We start from the raw sequence: 17,310 nt of genomic DNA, 5'->3' as shown, positions 1-17,310 counted from the left end.
ATACATGACCAGCACGGACTAATCAGGGCCAGCCTCGGTGAGGCTTTGTCTCCCCACCACCTCGCGGGGCGCGTTCTCCCGCCTCCCGGCCCCCGCGCACGCGCGCCCCGCCCTGCCCGCCTTTCCTCCCGCGCCCTCCCCTCTCCTTTCTCCCTCTCAGAACCTTCCTGCCGCCGAGTTCGGACCTCGCTGCTCCAACCTCTGGGCCCCGTCCCATCCTTCCAGCCTGCGACCAGCAGCAGAGAAAAACTAATTACGTATCATTTTCTTGCCCCGTACACACTTGTGAGGCGAGCAAAAAGATTACAATAAATTTTAAAAATGAGGGAAATCGTGCACATCCAGGCCGGTCAGTGTGGCAATCAGATCGGTGCCAAGGTAAGGATTTTTAACCTCTTTTGACTATATTTATTTTTAAGAAGAAAAAAATCCAGGTAAATTATGACGAATGGCTCTGGGACATTCGCATCCTCCATTCTTAGGCTTTGCCCGTTAAAAGTTGTATGTATATATAATACACGTTTGTATTATGCAAAGCTGGGATTTGCTTTTGAAAAATGGGGAATTTTTCTTGGCAGGCTTATTTTGGGGAAGCTGTTAAAAGCACCCTTCAGGTTTAGGGGGCGGGAAAACCGAGTTTCTGTAAAATTTTACTTAAAAAGGGCATCTGCTAACGGTCCGAGGACCGGGGAGCGAGGGAGATGCGGAAACGGCCCGAGACAAAGCGAGATGAGGTTTTCCCCATGTGCATCCCCTTTGGCGGGGTTTCGGAGGGCTGAGCCGGAGGGGGAAGGGGCGAGGCTGGCGGGCAGCTGCAGAGAGGTCAGATCCAAATGTGGGGGACGCGATGCGCCGGGGTGGGCTGCAGTACGCGATATCCTTTACAAAAGATAGGTGTCTCCGGGCACCCGCGATCCCCAAGGGGCGGTCCCCCAGGTTTTCGTGCACGGAAGGCTAATATGTGCTAGACTAATTTCAGTTTCTTTCATTTGCCCTTAACCGAGACCCTTTTAGGGCGTGAACAGATATGGAGAAAGAGCTAGGGGAAAGGGGGAGTGCTTTTTTTAAAAGGGCTCCTCAGGGCCAAAGAGTAGGACAAAGGAAGAAAAACCTCATTTAAAGCAAGGGGGTTAAAATTAAAAGCTAGAGAAGAAATAAAATTCCGAGGCCAAGGGGGAGGGTTTTTTTTTCCTTTGCGCGCGGTTACAGTGTAGCGGGGGAGGGGCGGGGAGGAAGCGCGGCTGCTACGTTAGAGCAGAAGGGCGGGACCCGGGCGCCCTGGCGCGCTGGGACAATGCGGCCGGGCCAGCCCGCTGGGGGCGCGCGAGCCCGAGCCAAGTCCCGCCCTTACCGCGCGGAATTCGCGCTCCGGCCCCGCCCACGCGCGGCGCCTCCCTTTGTCGGCGCCTAGGCGCGCGCCTGCGCCGCGGTCACGTGCCGGGCGGGGTGGGCGCCTGCGGCAGTGGCTCCTCTCTCCGGCCCCCAGCTCTTTGTGCCCTGCGAAGGGGTGGGGCGGGGAGGTTCGCTTCTCCGAGCAAGTCGGCCGCTTCCATCTACCCACCTCGGTGCCTGCGATCGCCGGGACCTTCCACAGCATCTCACATCCCAAGCAGTGAAAGCTGCAGTTTTCCCGCGTGTGCAGGTGTTTAGGGGAAGGGTGTGGCAGGCAGAAGGAATGCCAGGCCCTAGGGGAGGGCCCGGCACAGGCGTATCTGGAATTAAAATGGCGGTAGAGGGCGTATAATTGGCTGGAACCTGAGCTGTTGAGGACCCGTTGCTCTCCCCTGGCAGTTCTGGGAGGTGATCAGTGATGAACATGGCATCGACCCCACCGGCACCTATCATGGGGATAGCGACCTGCAGCTGGACCGCATCTCCGTGTACTACAATGAAGCCACAGGTGAGGGCAGGAGGCCGTGAATCACGGGTCCCATTACTCCCACTTCTCTGGGGTCTCTTGCCTCCCTGGGAAACCCTTTATCCCCTTTGAATGAATCCATTCTCTCTCCCTTTGGAGCCCTTTCTTCATTTCCCACATCGGGGCTCAAAAGTGGCTCTGCTGCCACCTGGTGGCAGTGCCTGGAATCACAAGTTTGGGTCCCCGGCTGCCTCCCCGCCCCAAAATATTTACCTATATGTCGGTCAGTTTTTACAACGCTACTTTATTCCCTGTAGGTGGCAAATATGTTCCTCGTGCTATCTTGGTGGATCTAGAACCCGGGACCATGGACTCTGTTCGCTCAGGGCCTTTTGGTCAGATCTTCAGACCAGACAACTTTGTTTTTGGTGAGTTACACAGACAATAGTAGATACTTGTTCAAGTTATTTGGGTGCAGCAAGAGTTAGGAAATGATTGTACTGAAGAACTTATACAGGGCTGTGTTTTGAAATCTAATGGAGGATAGAGGTAGTGACTGCTTTAAATAGTAAATTGGGGGGGAGCGACAGGTGTAACACGGGAGGGAGAGAAGATACATCCACTGGCATTACTCCAAAAGTTGAAAAGCAGAAATGTGGCCATGTATCTTCCACACTTTACTAACCAAGCTTGCCTTCTGACCCCATTGCAGGTCAGTCTGGGGCAGGCAACAACTGGGCCAAGGGCCACTATACAGAGGGGGCCGAGCTGGTCGACTCGGTCCTGGATGTGGTTCGGAAGGAGGCCGAGAGCTGTGACTGCCTGCAGGGCTTCCAGCTGACCCACTCGCTGGGCGGGGGCACAGGCTCTGGAATGGGCACCTTGCTCATCAGCAAGATTCGTGAAGAGTATCCTGACCGCATCATGAACACCTTCAGTGTGGTGCCCTCACCCAAAGTGTCCGACACTGTGGTTGAGCCCTACAATGCCACCCTCTCCGTCCATCAGCTGGTGGAAAACACTGATGAGACCTACTGCATTGACAACGAGGCCCTTTACGACATCTGCTTCCGCACCCTCAAGCTGACCACGCCAACCTACGGGGACCTGAACCACCTCGTCTCGGCCACCATGAGTGGTGTCACCACCTGCCTCCGCTTCCCTGGCCAGCTCAATGCTGACCTCCGCAAGCTGGCAGTCAACATGGTGCCCTTCCCACGTCTCCATTTTTTCATGCCTGGCTTTGCTCCTCTAACCAGCCGTGGAAGCCAGCAGTATCGGGCCCTCACTGTGCCGGAGCTCACCCAGCAGGTCTTCGATGCCAAGAACATGATGGCTGCCTGTGACCCCCGCCATGGCCGGTACCTCACCGTGGCTGCTGTCTTCCGTGGGCGGATGTCCATGAAGGAGGTCGATGAGCAGATGCTCAACGTGCAGAACAAGAACAGCAGCTACTTCGTGGAATGGATCCCCAACAATGTCAAGACGGCCGTCTGCGACATCCCACCCCGTGGCCTCAAGATGGCGGTCACCTTCATTGGAAACAGCACAGCCATCCAGGAGCTGTTCAAGCGCATCTCAGAGCAGTTCACTGCCATGTTCCGCCGGAAGGCCTTCCTCCACTGGTACACAGGTGAGGGCATGGACGAAATGGAGTTCACCGAGGCTGAGAGCAACATGAACGACCTCGTCTCCGAGTACCAGCAGTACCAGGATGCCACCGCAGAAGAGGAGGAGGATTTCGGTGAGGAGGCCGAAGAGGAAGCCTAAGGCCGAGTCCCCACCACCTCAGGCTTCTCAGTCCCCTCTGCCTTCTTCCTCAGCCGCCCCTTTCCTCTCCCTCAGAATTTGCGTTTTCTGCCTTTTTTTTTTTTTTTGGGGGGGGGGTTCTAGAACAGTGCCTGGCACATAATAGGCGCTCAATAAATATCTGTTGTTTGTTGAATGTCTCCTCTCTCTTTCCACTCTGGGGAACCTAGATTTCTGCCATTCTGGGTAACCCTGTATTTCCTTCTGGTGCCCACTCCTCCCATCTGTCCAGTTAACATTTCCCTCTCTGTTTTCAAGATAAACTCTCAAGAAGCTGAGTCTCATCAAATCCCATTCAGAACCATGTGCTGATAATCCGGATAGGTGACTGCCATCCTAGGCCCATGTGGTAGCCCAGGGGAAAGGAAACGAAGCAGCAGGTAGAAGTCCCTACTGGGAAGGGGTGGGGTTTTGGAGAGGGGCGTCCAGGCTATTGAAGTCCTAGTTTCCAGGTAGCTCTCGGCTCCTCTCAGCTTCAGGGGAGGTGTTAACAGTATTATCTCCATTTTCAATCTCCCTCCAAGCTCTGTCCTGAGCCATTTCCTTTGCAAGGTTCTGGCCACCACCCTGTCAAGCGGGGGATCCTCCCCTCTTCCACTTTACCTCCCTCGTAATGTTGGATTCCTTCCTTTCCCCTGGTCAGAAAAGGGGGTCAAGAGGAGCAAGGGAGACTAGTCTCTAAGCCTCCAGAAAGCCACTCCCCAGCCCTATCTTTTCTTATGGAAAAAAATGACTTATCACCCCTTCTGTACCTATATGGAAAGCTATGTGCTACCACCTAAATGTCATTCCCCAGAGAGGGGACAGGACACTCCATCCTCTGGCAACACCTCATCTCTTACTTTTGCTACTGCCTTCCCCCCTACCCTTGGTTTTGTCCTATTCTACACTTCAGATTTCTATTGTGTTGAACTTGCTGCTTTTTTTCATATTGAAAAGATGACATTGCCCCAAGAGCCAAAAATAAACGGGAATTGAAAAAAAAAGTTGTGAGATGTGTGCTCATTCAGGGAAAGATTGCTCATGGAGGCATGGGGCTCAAGTTCAGTTATACATTCTACTTCCCATAAACTAATGAGAAGAATATCCTTACACCTTAATCCCTGGTACCCACCACCTGTACCTGTCTTAGTAACTGGGGTAGGTATAGGCCCAGATGCAGGATCTAGGGACAGAAAAAGGAACTGAGAAACGACAAGTGGTTGCAAGATCAGCATCCCCTTGAACGATCCTGCCCAGATGTACTGAACCAGAATGGGTTGGACCCCAGCAGTCTGTTTTTAACAGTGCTCCAGAAGGATCTCGAATGCACAGTGCATCCAGGGTTCCTTTCTGTTATGGGTAACGCTGATTTCTGTAATCCTGTGGATTTTCTCGGCCTAAGGCAGAAAATCACTAGTGAGGGACGTCACACCATGGTCCCATTCTAAACTGTTCCATCTAATACCTCGTGCTTCAAGGAGCACAATAGTCTCAAAGCTGCCCTGGAAATTTAACAAATGTAACAATTTCCCTTGGCCGTGTTTTCAGTAATTCTAGGGACGAATGCAGTTATTGATATTGCTTCCACTTCAGCACGCTTTGCTGACGATAACCAACTTCAGGGTTGGGAGGGGGATTAATTCTATAACTTAACATACAAGTAACTACTGCCTCTCCCATTGTAAAAAGCCTATTGAAGGCAAAGGCAAAAGCTACATTCTAGCATTCATTTTGAATTAGTTCTGCTATATTAACTGTTCATAAGTATCAGTACTTATTAGCAATTTATTTGACAAAGTTGAGAACCTGCAGACCACCCCTCAAGGCTTGGTTAAGGAAGAATTCTGGACAACAGGCTCAGACAGTAGTTTAAGTTAAATAAGTTGGGGGTGGGATCATCAGAAGGCTGGCATGGGACTGGCAGTCTGCAGTATGGGGCTGGAAAAGGGAGCAACCCTTCCCTTCCAAGGCAAGGGACAGGCTTTTTGGCGAGGAGAGACAAGCGGTGGAACTCCGCTGTCAAAGGATGTGCTTGGGGAGCCAGCTGAAGTGCATGCAGTATTGGGGCCATTCAGGCAACTTGAGTTATGAGGCTGGGCATCGCGAAGGTCGAGGGCTCAGGCTGTTCTCAGAGGCTTGTGGTTCACCTGGCAAAAGACAACAGTGATGACTATGGGAACCAGGTGCCCTGCTCTCCCAGGATCCCATCTGGGTGAACAGGCTGCAGGGAGGATGCATACTTCCATGAGTATTCTAGTTTTTTCTGGTACCCTACCTCACCCCCTTTGCCAAGCAGTCATTTGGATTCTTGTATAATAATGAATTACTTACTGCAAAGGGGTGAAGGGAGCCGGATCCCTGCTTGCACAGGCCCTCCTTAGCTCCCAATTATCCACTGCAGACCTCAAGGAGACTCCAAGGAACCCAGCTCGAAGGTCACTGATTCAGTCTGGTGCTTTTATTTATATATGCATTTTTTATTTAACACACTCTTTGTTTTGTTTTTGTTGTTGTTTTGGCTGTGCAGAATACGGGATCTTAGTTCCCGACCAGGGATCGAACCCACACCCCCTGCATTGGGAACGTGGAGTATTAACCACCAGACTGCCAGGGAAGTCCTTTCACACACTTATATAGTACTTACTACATGCTAGGCACTGTTCTAAACACTGCAAATATCTACTCATTTAATCCCATTAACAATTCAACAGGGTAGTTACTTTTATTAACCCAGTTTTAAGGTGAAGAAACAGGTGCAGAGAAGATTAACTTGTCCAAGGTCACAGTTAGCATGCACTGGGGCCACGATTCACACCAAAACAGTCTGGCTCTAGGTCCTACTCTCTGATCTCTACCGTAATCTACAGGTGAATAAACAGGCACCAAGAAAAGCAGTGATATGCCCTGGAATTAATTTTCAACAGGCTGCAGCTAGTTCCTTCTACTCGTGGGGTGACCAAGAGCACAGGCTCCAGAGATAGCTGGCCTGGGTGTGAAGCCCAGCTTCACCAGCTGTATGACATGGGCTAAACTGGAAGTTCAGTTTCTTTACTTTGTAAAAGCCCACATACCCCAAAGGAAGTTTGATCTAAAAACATTTTTAAACCATTTGTGTAGAAGCTTAGCCCTGTTTTGGCACACAGAAAGCAATTAATAAATGTCAGTGGCCCCCCAGGCCTCCTGGGTGCTGGCCCCATGCTAGGCCCGCTGCATCACATGCCATAAGAACCTGGTGATTCGGCTCCACAGCCCCCGCCCTAGAAACCCTCACCTGGGAGATGCTGACGCCTGTGAGTCTCTCCACGCTCTCCGGCAGGCGGCTCAGGATGTCCAGCACTTCCCCGGTCACTTTGGCCGCCCCCATGGCCCCACTTCCACTGGACACCAGTGTGATCTTATTGGCCGAGGTCAAGGGACCACTGATCTCCTCTGCCACCTGGTAGGTAAGATGCCCACTCAGCACTTGTGGTCTGACCACACCCATCCTAAGACTCCTTCCTCTGGGTTTTAAGATCCTTGTCCTTCACTTTTGTGAGGATCACCCTTCCTCACTCTGGTCTGGCTTGTAATTCTCACCCCGAATTTATGGCTCCTAGCCTGGTTCTCCCCCAGACCCTCCCTCATTTCCCCCACCCCTCAGTCCTTCATCCTGTCCCTCCTCTGCTTTTGTCCACACGACCCCCAGACCTGGGGCAGCTTCTCCAGCAGCATGTCCAACTGAGCAGCCTCCTGGTACAGCTGGAAAGCCTCTGCCTTCTTGGCCATCTGCTCAGCCTCGGCCCGGGCTCGGGCCCCTATGGCAAAGGCCTCGGCTTCCCCACGCATCTGAGGAGGGTACAGGACGCCTGGGGTACTGATGGCGGTAGTCAAGGACAAGAAATCCCAGCACAATCCCACTCCCTCCACAAGCCGGCAAGAGCCATCTGCTAACTCACCTGCACAGACTCGGCTTCTGCCTCTGCCTGCATGATCAGCTGGGACCTGGGCAGAGAAGGGAGTGGAGGGAGGAGCTGAGGAAGAGCCCTTGCTCTGGGAGAAAGACTCCACAGGAGGAGTACAGGTAAAGAAGGCCTCAGCAATTCGTCTGGGGGCGCCCAGGTGGTGAAGGAGCCGCAAGGGGCCAGGAAGGGGTGTTTACTTCTCTGCCGCCGCTAGGCGCTCCAGCTTGTAGCGCTCGGCTTCCGCTGGCTTCCGCACGCGGGCCTCCAGCTCCTTCTCCCGGCGGGCGATCTCCTGCTCCTGCACTGCCACCTGCTGGGCCCGCTCCACCACCTGCACCTGGACCCGCTGTTCCTCGATCTGCTGCTTCGTCTTGGCCACCTGGGAAGGAGGGATGCTCAGAGTCAGAGCTGAAGAGCAAGCGGCCAGGAAGCAGGCAGGGAAGCTAGGGCCGGGGCTCCCAGGCGGGATGTAAAAATAGAGCAGGGGGACTTCCCTGGTGGCGCAGTGGTTAAGAATCCGCCTGCCAATGCAGGGGACACGGGTTTGAGCCCTGATCTGGGAAGATCCCACGTGCCTTGGCCACAACTAATGTAGCCCACGCACCTAGAGCCCGTGCTCCGCAACGAGAAGCCACCGCAATGAGAAACCCGTGCACCGCAATGAAGAGTAGCCCCCACTCGCCGCAACTAGAAAAAGCCTGCGTGCAGCAACGAAGACCCAACACAGCCAAAAATAAATAAATAAATAACTTTAAAAAAAAGACTTGATACCGTGTCAATTCAAAAAAATTAAAAAAAAAATAGAGCAGGCACATGAAGGCGGTCCCAGTAGGCTCAGCCTGCCCAAGGGAGTCCGTTTCCCGTACAGATCCAAGGCATGGCCTGAGGAGCGATGGGGGGTGGCCTGATCTTCCCTATCAGAGCCAATACCAACAGTTAGGGCTGTTCCCCACGTAGTCTCAGCTTCAGGGCTGGATAGGGCTGGAACCCAGCAATTCTCCCTCAGGCCAGGTGAAGTATCCCTCCACTGAACTCCTATCACCTTGTTTCTCCACCAAGTCTCCCTCTAGAGTATGAACACCTGGTGGGCACTTGAGTGCATGGTAGCCATCCTCCACCTCCAGTCACGCTCAAATCCATGCACTTCTCTCCATCTGTGTGGCGGTTACCTTAGTGCAAGCCACTGTCAGCTACTGAAAAGTTCTCTCACCAACTTTTTTTTTTCTCTCTCTCACCAACTTTCTTTTGGGGGGCTGTGTGTGTGTGTCATTTTTATCTTTTGTATGTGGTCCAAATTTAAAAAAAAAAGTAAACAGTGATAGGTTTCCTCCCACCTATTTCTCAAGCCACCTGGTTGGTTCACTTTCCCTGAAACAACCACCGTGAGCAGCCTGTCGTGTATCCTTCCCGGGATACTGTAAGCAACTACAAAACCATGTATACATAGAGTTCCTCTTAGGCAGATTTCATTTTCTTATCCCTTGCAGAGTAGAGGGATCAGAAGGCTCTTGCCAAGATGTCGGTGAGGAGAGGTTCAGGGGAGGAACACACTTCTTGCCTCATTGCTCTGGCTCAGATGTGCACCACCTCCCCTGTGGGGCTCATCAACACAAGAGATGGTGCCCCTGCCTTTACAGTGAACACCCATCTGTTCACTCCAGAGGAAGGGTGCTTCTGGATGTGGCACCCTGTACTATCTTTGACCCTAAAAGTTCAAACCTGTTCCAAACTAGACTAGTTGCTCTTGGCCCCCATATGCAGCATCACAGTGTTCCTGTGTTGGAGCCTATCCACCCCCCCTTCTCTCTCTTCTTCAGATTCAACCTCCGGCAGCTCCCACAGAAAGAGTATGTGGGGGACTTCCTTGGTGGCGCAGTGGTTAAGAATCTGCCTGCCAATGCAGGGGACACGGGTTCGATCCCTGGTCTAGGAAGATCCCACATGCTGCGGAGCAACTAAGCCCGTGCGCCACAACTACTGAGCCAGCACTCTAGAGCCCACGAGCTGCAACTACTGAAGCCCACGCACCTAGAGCCCGTGCTCCCGCAACAAGAGAAGCCACCGCAATGAGAAGCCCGCGCACCGCAACGAAGAGTGGTCCCCGCTCACGGCAACTAGAGAAAACCCACGTGCAGCAACGAAGACCCAATGCAGCCAAAAATTAATTTTTTTTAAAAAAAGGAAAGAGGGCTTCCCTGGTGGCGCAGTGGTTGAGAGTCCGCCTGCCGATGCAGAGAACACGGGTTCGTGCTCTGGTCCGGGAGGATCCCACGTGCCGCGGAGCAGCTGGGCCCGTGAGCCATGGCCGCTGAGCCTACGCGTCCGGAGCCTGTGCTCCGCAATGGGAGAGGCCACAACAGTGAGAGGCCCGCGTACCGCAAAATTTTTAAAAAAAGGAAAGAGTATGTGGGCAATAAGTTTTTTCAGATCTTGCTTCTCTGAGATTTTCACTCCACTCTTCTATTTGAATGACGATTAGGTTGAGTACAGGTTACTAGGTTGTTATTAATCTTCCACCAGAATTTTTAAGGCATTGTTCCAGGGTATTGAAGCTTCTTGAGAAATCTGAAGTCATTCTGATGCCTGACCCTTTGCTTGAGATCTGTTCATTCTCTCTGGAAGCTTTTAGTTCTTTTCGTTATTCTCAGTGTTCTGAAATTTCACAGTGATGTTCTTCAAGGTAGATGTTTTTCATTCACTGTTTTGGGCACTTGGTGGACCATTTCAATCCAGAAAGTCACATAAACGTGTCCAAATCTTTTCACTGATGATTTCCTTCTGTTTTCTTTGTTCTGTTGGGTCTCCTGGGCTGGCCTCTAATATTCTTTCCCAATTTTTCCATGTCTTGTCCTATTTTCTGGGAAATTTATTAGAATTTCTCTTCCACTGATTTTTTTTTCAGTTCTTCCATTTTATTAATTTCTAAAAGCTCTTTTTTGTTTTCTATGTCCTGATTTCCTAGATGTGAACTACTCTCTTATCACTGAGGATATATATTTTTTTAAGCTTTCTTCTCCCTGTATAGTATGTATCCTTCAAATTGCTTTGCTCTGCTTGTGATTTTGGCCTGTCTTCCATGTTGCAGGATCCCTTATATGTCAGGGATTCCTTGCTTGTCTGCTCACAGGGAGGAAGGTCTGAAACACTGAAGGGAAACTCTGGGTATGTGGGTGAGGCTCGTTGGCTTTGAGCTTCAACCTAGGCTGACCTAGGCAGTTCATCTGCTGACGAACCTCAGATTCAGGATCTTCAAGTCTTTCATGTTGGATTGGTCATGTTCCCCAGAGCAGTCTTCTGATTTCTTCTTTGGAAGATGGGGGTTCTGAGAGCCATATGGGGTGAGTGGTTAGGGGAAGTGGTCACTATTCAGTATTCAATAGGCAGACAGGGGCTTCCCTGGTGGCGCAGTGGTTGAGAGTCTGCCTGCCGATGCAGGGGACACGAGTTCGTGCCCCAGTCCGGGAAGATCCCACATGCCGCGGAGCGGCTGGGCCTGTGAGCCATGGCCGCTGAGCCTGCACGTCCGGAGCCTGTGCTCCGCAACGGGAGAGGCCACAGCAGTGAGAGGCCCGCGTACCGCAAAAAAAAAAAAAAAAAAAAGCAGACAGCCTCTTCAGGCCTGTTACTGGTTAAGTACTTAGGCCCTCACCTGTGTCTGGCTGGCCCCAGGTCATGCCCTCTGGTTTACTCTCTTCAGATAATAAACCCCCAGAAGTCTACTGGGGCAGAGAAGGGAGCACTACCCAGAGGCAGGGAGCCAGAGCGCTCTGAGAAGTCACTTTTCACCTGTTTCTCCTTATTTCAACAGTCTTCGTCACAGCTCCAGAGGCCCCTGGTGCTGCCAGCTCCTGAGCCTCAGATCATTTCATTGTTTTCTCCCCTTCAGCTTTGGGCTCAGCTGTCTCAGACCTCCTTGGTCAATTACCACAGCTTTCCAGCGTCCAAAATGATGTTATGGTTTCTGTTGCTTCTGTTCCTATTCTCTCCAACTTTTTTTTTCTTTAATCACCTTATGTGGATTTAGTGAGGTTTTAAGAGGGAGTGCAATTAGCTGCATTTATGCAATTCATCATCTTTGAAAAACCTTCTAACTCATCTCCCCACTTCCTCTTTTTTTTAAAAAAAAATTTTATTTATTTATTTTTGGCTGCGTTGGGTCTTTGTTGCTGTTCTAGTTGCAGCGAGTGGGGATTATTCTTTGTTGCAGTGCGTGGGCTTCTCATTGCGGTGGCTTCTCTTGCTGCGGAGCATGGGCCCTAGGCGCGCGGGCTTTAGTAGTTGTGGTTCGCGGGCTCTAGAGCGCAGGCTCAGTAGTTGTGACGCACGGGCTTAGTTGCTCCACGACATATGGGATCTTCCCGGACCAGAGCTCCAATGCGTGTGCCCTGTGTTGGCAGGCAGATTCTTAACCACTGCGCCACCAGGGAAGCCCCCTTCTCTTCTCTTTTGACAATCAATCAATTCTTCACATAACAGCTGTACTGATCCTTGTGAAAATGTAAATTAGACCAGAGCACCTCTCTGCTTAAAGTTCTCCAACAGCTTCCCATTGTGCTTTGAATCTTCTAAGTCTCCATCATGGCCACTCGAACCCTAGTAAACCTGGTCCCACCTGCCTCTCCCTACTCACAGCACACCAGCCATACTGGATCAGAAACCTCCTTTCTGTTCCTGGGACACGCTGAGCTCTTTGCTACATCAGGGTCTTTGCATGTGCCAGTCCCCTGCCTAGTCACTTGCCACATATAGCTATTTAAATCAAAATAAAAAATTTAAAAATTCAGTTCCTCAGTCACAAAAGCCACATTACAAGTGCTCAACATCACAGCACAGATATAGAGCATTTCCATTATTTCAGAAAGTTCTATTTGAACAGCACTGGACTAGAATGTTCTTGGCCCACCACTCTTTACATTATTGACTATTTCTCATCTTCAGGATTTATCTCATGTATCACTTCCTCACCGAAGCTTCCTCTGATCACCCCCGACCTAATAGAGTATCCCCCCAGTAAAGTACCACCTATGTATTTCCTTCATAGCACTTCATGTAATTTGAGCCAGTGAAGGTTATTTGCTTATTAGTGGTTTCGTGTATTATAACGTAAAGCTCCATGAGGGCAGGAATCTTATTCTGTCTCATTCATACGTATATACTCATCTCCAAAACAATGCCTGGCACATAACAGGCATTTAACAGATACCTGTTGAGTAAATCCTTATTTCCCCAGCACCTAGCACAAAGCCTGGCTGGCACAAAATGAGGAACTAATAAAAGCTGAACAGAACCCAAACCAGCCCAACCCTTTGATGTGCAGACAAGCCATGTTGAGAAGAAGATTAAGGACCTTATCCTTGGGTGGGTTAAGTCCCGCCCAAACTGGTGTTTTCCACTATGTTAATGCTTCTCAAACTCCAATGTCTATCAATACATGAATCACCTAGGGATTTTGTTAAAATACAGATTCTGACTTGGTCAGTTGGGCTGGAGCCTCAGATTTTGTATTTCTAACAAGCTCCCCAGGGATACCGATGTTGCTGGGAGGCAGACCACACTTTGAGTAGCAAAGTACTATGCCACACTCAGGTACCTGTCAAGCCATCCAGGGATTTAACGTCATAACTAAAGATGTGCTGCATTTCATAATTTCACCCTGTACCAACTCTTGGCAAAAACGAATCTCATAATATTGCTGCCCTTTGGGTAAAGGTCTCAGAGTACTGTTGATTCTCGTTAGTTATGGTAGTTCTGTTTTATAAAGTAGCCATGAACACTGAATTAACAAAACACTTATTTTGTTCCTAAGGGAAATACAGGTATAGGTTCCTGTGAGCCTCTGGTCACAACAGATCAATATATATCTTTTTTTTTTGGCCAAGATGTGCAGCATGCGGGATCTTAGTTCCCCGATCAGGGATCGAACCCACACCACCTGCAGTGGAAGCACGGAGTCTTAACCACTGGACCGCCAGGGAAGTCCTATATATCCTTGTTTTATGTGTTTCTGCTTAAAGACACCATAGGTAACATATCTGTTGGTTCATTAACAGTGAACTCATGGCCAGCAGCACTGTAACTCATGCCTGAAGGAAGCTTATCTAACACGCGTCTCCTCCATCAGGCACATCACAGCCTTCCTGCACTTAGGACACTAGACAGCACTTCAGCACTACATTTGGGGACATTTTAAACTGTGAAATCACCAAAAAAAAAAAGCACAAAAGTGCAAAAAATGTGGCAGTGAATATACTATGAAAATGACACTGTTTACAGTATGAGCCGAAACAAGAAGGCAGAACATCTTCTTGTTCAACCTCGACTGGGAAGCACACATCAGGCAACTCAAATTTTTCTCCACTCTGCACATGTTTGCAAACAGTCATCAGTACAAAAAATACTGGTTCTGAGGTAACCAATAAATTTTAGTGATGAGGCAAATTCTCAGTTATGGGATCCACAAATGAGGAGGATTGACTACACCTCCCTGCATTTTCAAGGGCCTCCATGTTTCATTTTGTGGGATTCAAAGCCCACGTTTTCCTTCCTCACACACTTCTGTGATCACCAGGGCTGCTGTGAGCCCATGGAGTACCCCTGTGCAAATTGGAAAAAGGCACCCCTTCCTCTGGGTGGATGCAGACCCATTCACCCAGGCCCGATGTGGACCATGGTTGGATCTTAGCTCTGGTTCACCCCCTCATCCAGGTGCCCTGGCACAGGGCACAACCTGCCTCAAGCCCGTGATCAGCCCTATAGAGCGTATCCTTTCTAGGCCTTTTCTTTGCTTTTCAGCTGAAACGTTTAGGTCTTTTAAATCTTCCTCATAAGGAGGAGCTGGGTCAGAAATGGAGGGTCAGAAATGGAGGGTCAGAAATGGAGGGCCAGAATAAGGGGATCAGAGTCAGAATATGAGAGAGTGGTGGCCTGAGAAGAACGGGGAGGGAGTGAAGTCCAGCCTGGCCACCGGGCCAGCATAGGGGCTCTGACCTGAAGCTGATAGGCCAGGTCAGCCTGTGCTCGGCGGGTGTTGACCTCAATGTCGTATGCAGCCTTCTTGAGCTCGTAGTCCCTCTGCGCCTTGGCCATCTCGATCTCACTCAGGTACTGAGCAGACACCTTTTCTTGCTTGGCTTTGGCCTCCTGTGCATGCAGAGATCAGGCAGGGAGTCAGAGTAGGGAGAGGAAGGCCCCAGGGAGAGAGCCTGATCTCCACCAAGCTCCTCTGTCCTCACCCCAGGCCCGGCCTCATTTATATCCTCTGCCAACCCTGCTCCACCAGCCCCCACGCCATCCCCTCTTCCACCAGGTGCACAATAAGCCCATGGAGACCAAGCAACCCCCAGATCTCTCACCCGGATCCCAGCGTCTCTCTTGGCCTCCGCTTCCCCAATCCGAGCATCTTTTTGGACTTGAGCTGTTCGAGCCTTCCCCAAGGAGTGCAAATAGTCCTGTGGAAGAGTTGCAGATATCACAGTCCTCGGGAAGGTTTAACAGATGGGAGCAGGAAAGCGGGGAGAAGCAACTGCCTAGGTTTACCTGATCGTCGTGAATGTCCTTCAGGGTGTAGCTGACCACGCTGATGCCCATGTTGACCAGGTCTGAGGAGGCCACTTTGAAAACTTGCTCTGAGAATTTCTGCCTGTCCTTATAGATTTCCTAGGATAACACGATGGAGGGAAGAAGGAACGTAAGCTCTCAGATCCTCTGACCACTGTCTCCTACAGACTAGCTCGGTCCTTAGGCCCCTCTCACTCTGGCACCCCCTCCAGATCTTTCCCTGCCCTCAGGCCCACCTCCACAGTCATGTGGGCCATAATAGCCCTCTGGTGGCCCTCCAGCGTCTCCAGTGCGATGTGGGCAATCTCAGCCTCTGTCTTGCCCAGGAACATCTGGCAGGCAGCTGCCAACATTTCCTTATTCTGGCCCTGAATCTTCACCTGTAGCCAGAATAGGGTTAGGGAGGGTGTGGTGAAGGTCTCATGAAGACAGGGAGGAAGCTGGGAGAGTCAGGTGCCTTGGGGATCCCTGGAGAAGCTGAGACTAGCAGAGAAATTTCTCCATAGCAAGAGGTAGGGAAGGCCATGGTCAGAAGATTCTTAATGTCTGGGGACAGAGAAGGTGATGGGGGAGTGGACTTTGGAGGAAAGGCTCTGAAAGCCTCACCTGGGCAATGCCAGTGACTGAGATGGGGACCCCATGGCGAGTGTAAACCTTTTCACTCTTGACATTGAGGGTCAGTGTGTTGAGAGAGATCCTAGGGGAAAAAGAAGGGGTGGACAGTGTGAAAAGGAGAAAAGAGAGAAAACGGAGGTTCCCTTTCCCTAGTTCTCTTGTTCAACCTACCTCTGGATTTGCTGGATGCAGGGCAGGACAAAGACACGTCCTCCAGCCACCATGACTGGGGGGCTCCGGCAGAAACCTGCAAGGTGAGGAGGCAATGAGCTGCGGTGGCCGGTGGCCACGGTGGAGCTGGAATGTGGAAGACGACCGGGGAAGGGAGGGGGAAGCAATCCCCACGAAGAAATCTGGGCGCTGGCAGGAGCAGCGGGCAGTGTAGGCCTTGGAAGGATAGAGGCAGGGAATCACCACAAGTGGGTGGCTTGCAACCATGGGGGTGGGGTGGGCAGAAGGTCTGGCGCTGGGGAGCTGGTGGGGAGAGGGGGAAGGGACCTCTGCGGGGACTTGGGGGTCACTGGCTGAGCAGAGAACAATACTTACCGGAGACCACCATGGCCTCGTTTGGGCCACAGGTGAAAAACATGGCTCAGGCTGGAGCTGGAGGAGGGGGAGAGAAAGCCTTTGCTGATAGCAAGGGGCACTGTGAGGTCCACAGGAGTGAACCCTTTCGCTTTCCTGTCAGTCCCGCCCCGCCTGCAGACAATGCGGCCCCGTCCCTTCCGCGCCCACGGATCCGCTAAGGCTTTACCCTGTGAAATTTCGCAGTCACCCAGCGACTCCCAGCCCCTTGCCGCACCCCACCTTCAGTGACGACGGTTTCTCCCTTATCTGATAAAGCTCTCCCGGCCCTTGGAGACCCCCAGACCCTTGCGCCACCGTCCCTGCTCCTCCACAGCCCGACTCCATCTCCCCACCCCACCCCCCACCTACCTTCCCGGACGCGGGCAGCGGCCTGGCCGTGGTCCGGGGCAGGGCGGGGACGCGCAGGGGACCTGTGAGCCGCCGAGCAGGGGCCGCTCGCGCACAGCCTGCCTGGGAGCTGGGCCCGCGCTGGCGCCCTAGCACCCAACCAGGCCGCACCCTAGCGCTGCGGCAGACGCGACCCCGCCCCCGCGGCGGACCAACCTCCCCCCGCCCCCTCGGCCCGCCCCTTTCCCAGCAGGCCGCGCTCCGGTCCGCCGCCCGCCCGGGCCCCGGCTCACGGGGTCGGATGGGGCGACCCCCAATTCGCTGCCCCTCAGGGGTCCGGAGCCCTGCCCAGGCCGCTCCACGCCCCGCCCCACGGGACGTGACCTCAGTGGGTCTGGCACCCCGGGGCAAGGGAGATTGACTCACCTCGTATTTGCCCCGCGAGAACTAACTGGGAAAACCGCAGACTGGGCAACGTACGACAGCATCCGATTACCGGTTGCTGGGTTCCGTGACTCGGGAAAAAGGGGCTCAGGGGCCCGGGGAGGAGCGCCCGCTGGTGACTTGACCGCGGCTCCTCCGACCCAGGCGCTTGAAGGCCATGGGGAATGGGGGACCATGGCTTGCAAAGAG

General features: G+C 52.1%; 2 protein-coding genes across 9 annotated transcripts; one reads left to right on the top strand and one right to left on the bottom strand.

Moving 5' to 3' along the window:
- The first annotated feature begins 35 nt into the window (after positions 1-35).
- TUBB (tubulin beta class I) lies at positions 36-4,653 on the top strand. The gene is made up of 4 exons (XM_032648145.1): positions 36-378; positions 1,792-1,900; positions 2,176-2,286; positions 2,571-4,653. The coding sequence occupies exons 1-4, from the start codon at positions 322-324 to the stop codon at positions 3,626-3,628; spliced, it is 1,335 nt and encodes a 444-aa protein (XP_032504036.1). The 5' UTR covers positions 36-321; the 3' UTR covers positions 3,629-4,653.
- Positions 4,654-5,410: 757 nt separating this feature from the next.
- On the bottom strand, positions 5,411-16,866 carry FLOT1 (flotillin 1). 8 transcript variants are annotated; one of them, XM_032648137.1, is made up of 13 exons: positions 16,699-16,861; positions 16,309-16,517; positions 15,934-16,009; positions 15,754-15,844; positions 15,384-15,527; positions 15,127-15,246; positions 14,943-15,038; positions 14,578-14,730; positions 7,788-7,969; positions 7,585-7,630; positions 7,337-7,474; positions 6,921-7,085; positions 5,411-5,796 (listed from the first exon to the last, which is right to left on the bottom strand). In XM_032648137.1, exons 2-13 carry the CDS (start codon positions 16,349-16,351, stop codon positions 5,767-5,769), a joined length of 1,284 nt encoding a protein of 427 aa, XP_032504028.1. In that variant the 5' UTR covers positions 16,352-16,517; positions 16,699-16,861; the 3' UTR covers positions 5,411-5,766. The 8 variants fall into 8 exon arrangements, with proteins under 8 accessions (XP_032504028.1, XP_032504030.1, XP_032504029.1 ...); XM_032648139.1 differs by having other exon boundaries at positions 5,415-5,796; positions 16,309-16,365; positions 16,699-16,866; XM_032648138.1 differs by having other exon boundaries at positions 5,415-5,796; positions 16,309-16,392.
- Positions 16,867-17,310: the final 444 nt, after the last annotated feature.

Source organism: Phocoena sinus, chromosome 11, assembly GCF_008692025.1.
Source record: "Phocoena sinus isolate mPhoSin1 chromosome 11, mPhoSin1.pri, whole genome shotgun sequence".
Taxonomy (NCBI): domain Eukaryota; kingdom Metazoa; phylum Chordata; class Mammalia; order Artiodactyla; family Phocoenidae; genus Phocoena; species Phocoena sinus.
The sequence above is the reverse complement of the archived record's forward strand: the minus strand, read 5'-3'. Positions and strand labels throughout refer to the sequence as shown.

Coding starts and splice junctions, on each gene's coding strand:
- TUBB (XM_032648145.1), top strand. CDS start 322: ATGAGGGAAATCGTGCACATCCAGGCCGGTCAGTGTGGCAATCAGATC. Junction 379..1,791: donor GCAATCAGATCGGTGCCAAG/GTAAGGATTTTT, acceptor CTCCCCTGGCAG/TTCTGGGAGGTGATCAGTGA. Junction 1,901..2,175: donor GTACTACAATGAAGCCACAG/GTGAGGGCAGGA, acceptor TATTCCCTGTAG/GTGGCAAATATGTTCCTCGT.
- FLOT1 (XM_032648136.1), bottom strand. CDS start 16,200: ATGGTTGCAAGCCACCCACTTGTGGTGATTCCCTGCCTCTATCCTTCC. Junction 15,247..15,383: donor TGGCCCACATGACTGTGGAG/GTGGGCCTGAGG, acceptor GTGTTATCCTAG/GAAATCTATAAGGACAGGCA. Junction 7,631..7,787: donor CGCCTAGCGGCGGCAGAGAA/GTAAACACCCCT, acceptor TTCTCTGCCCAG/GTCCCAGCTGATCATGCAGG.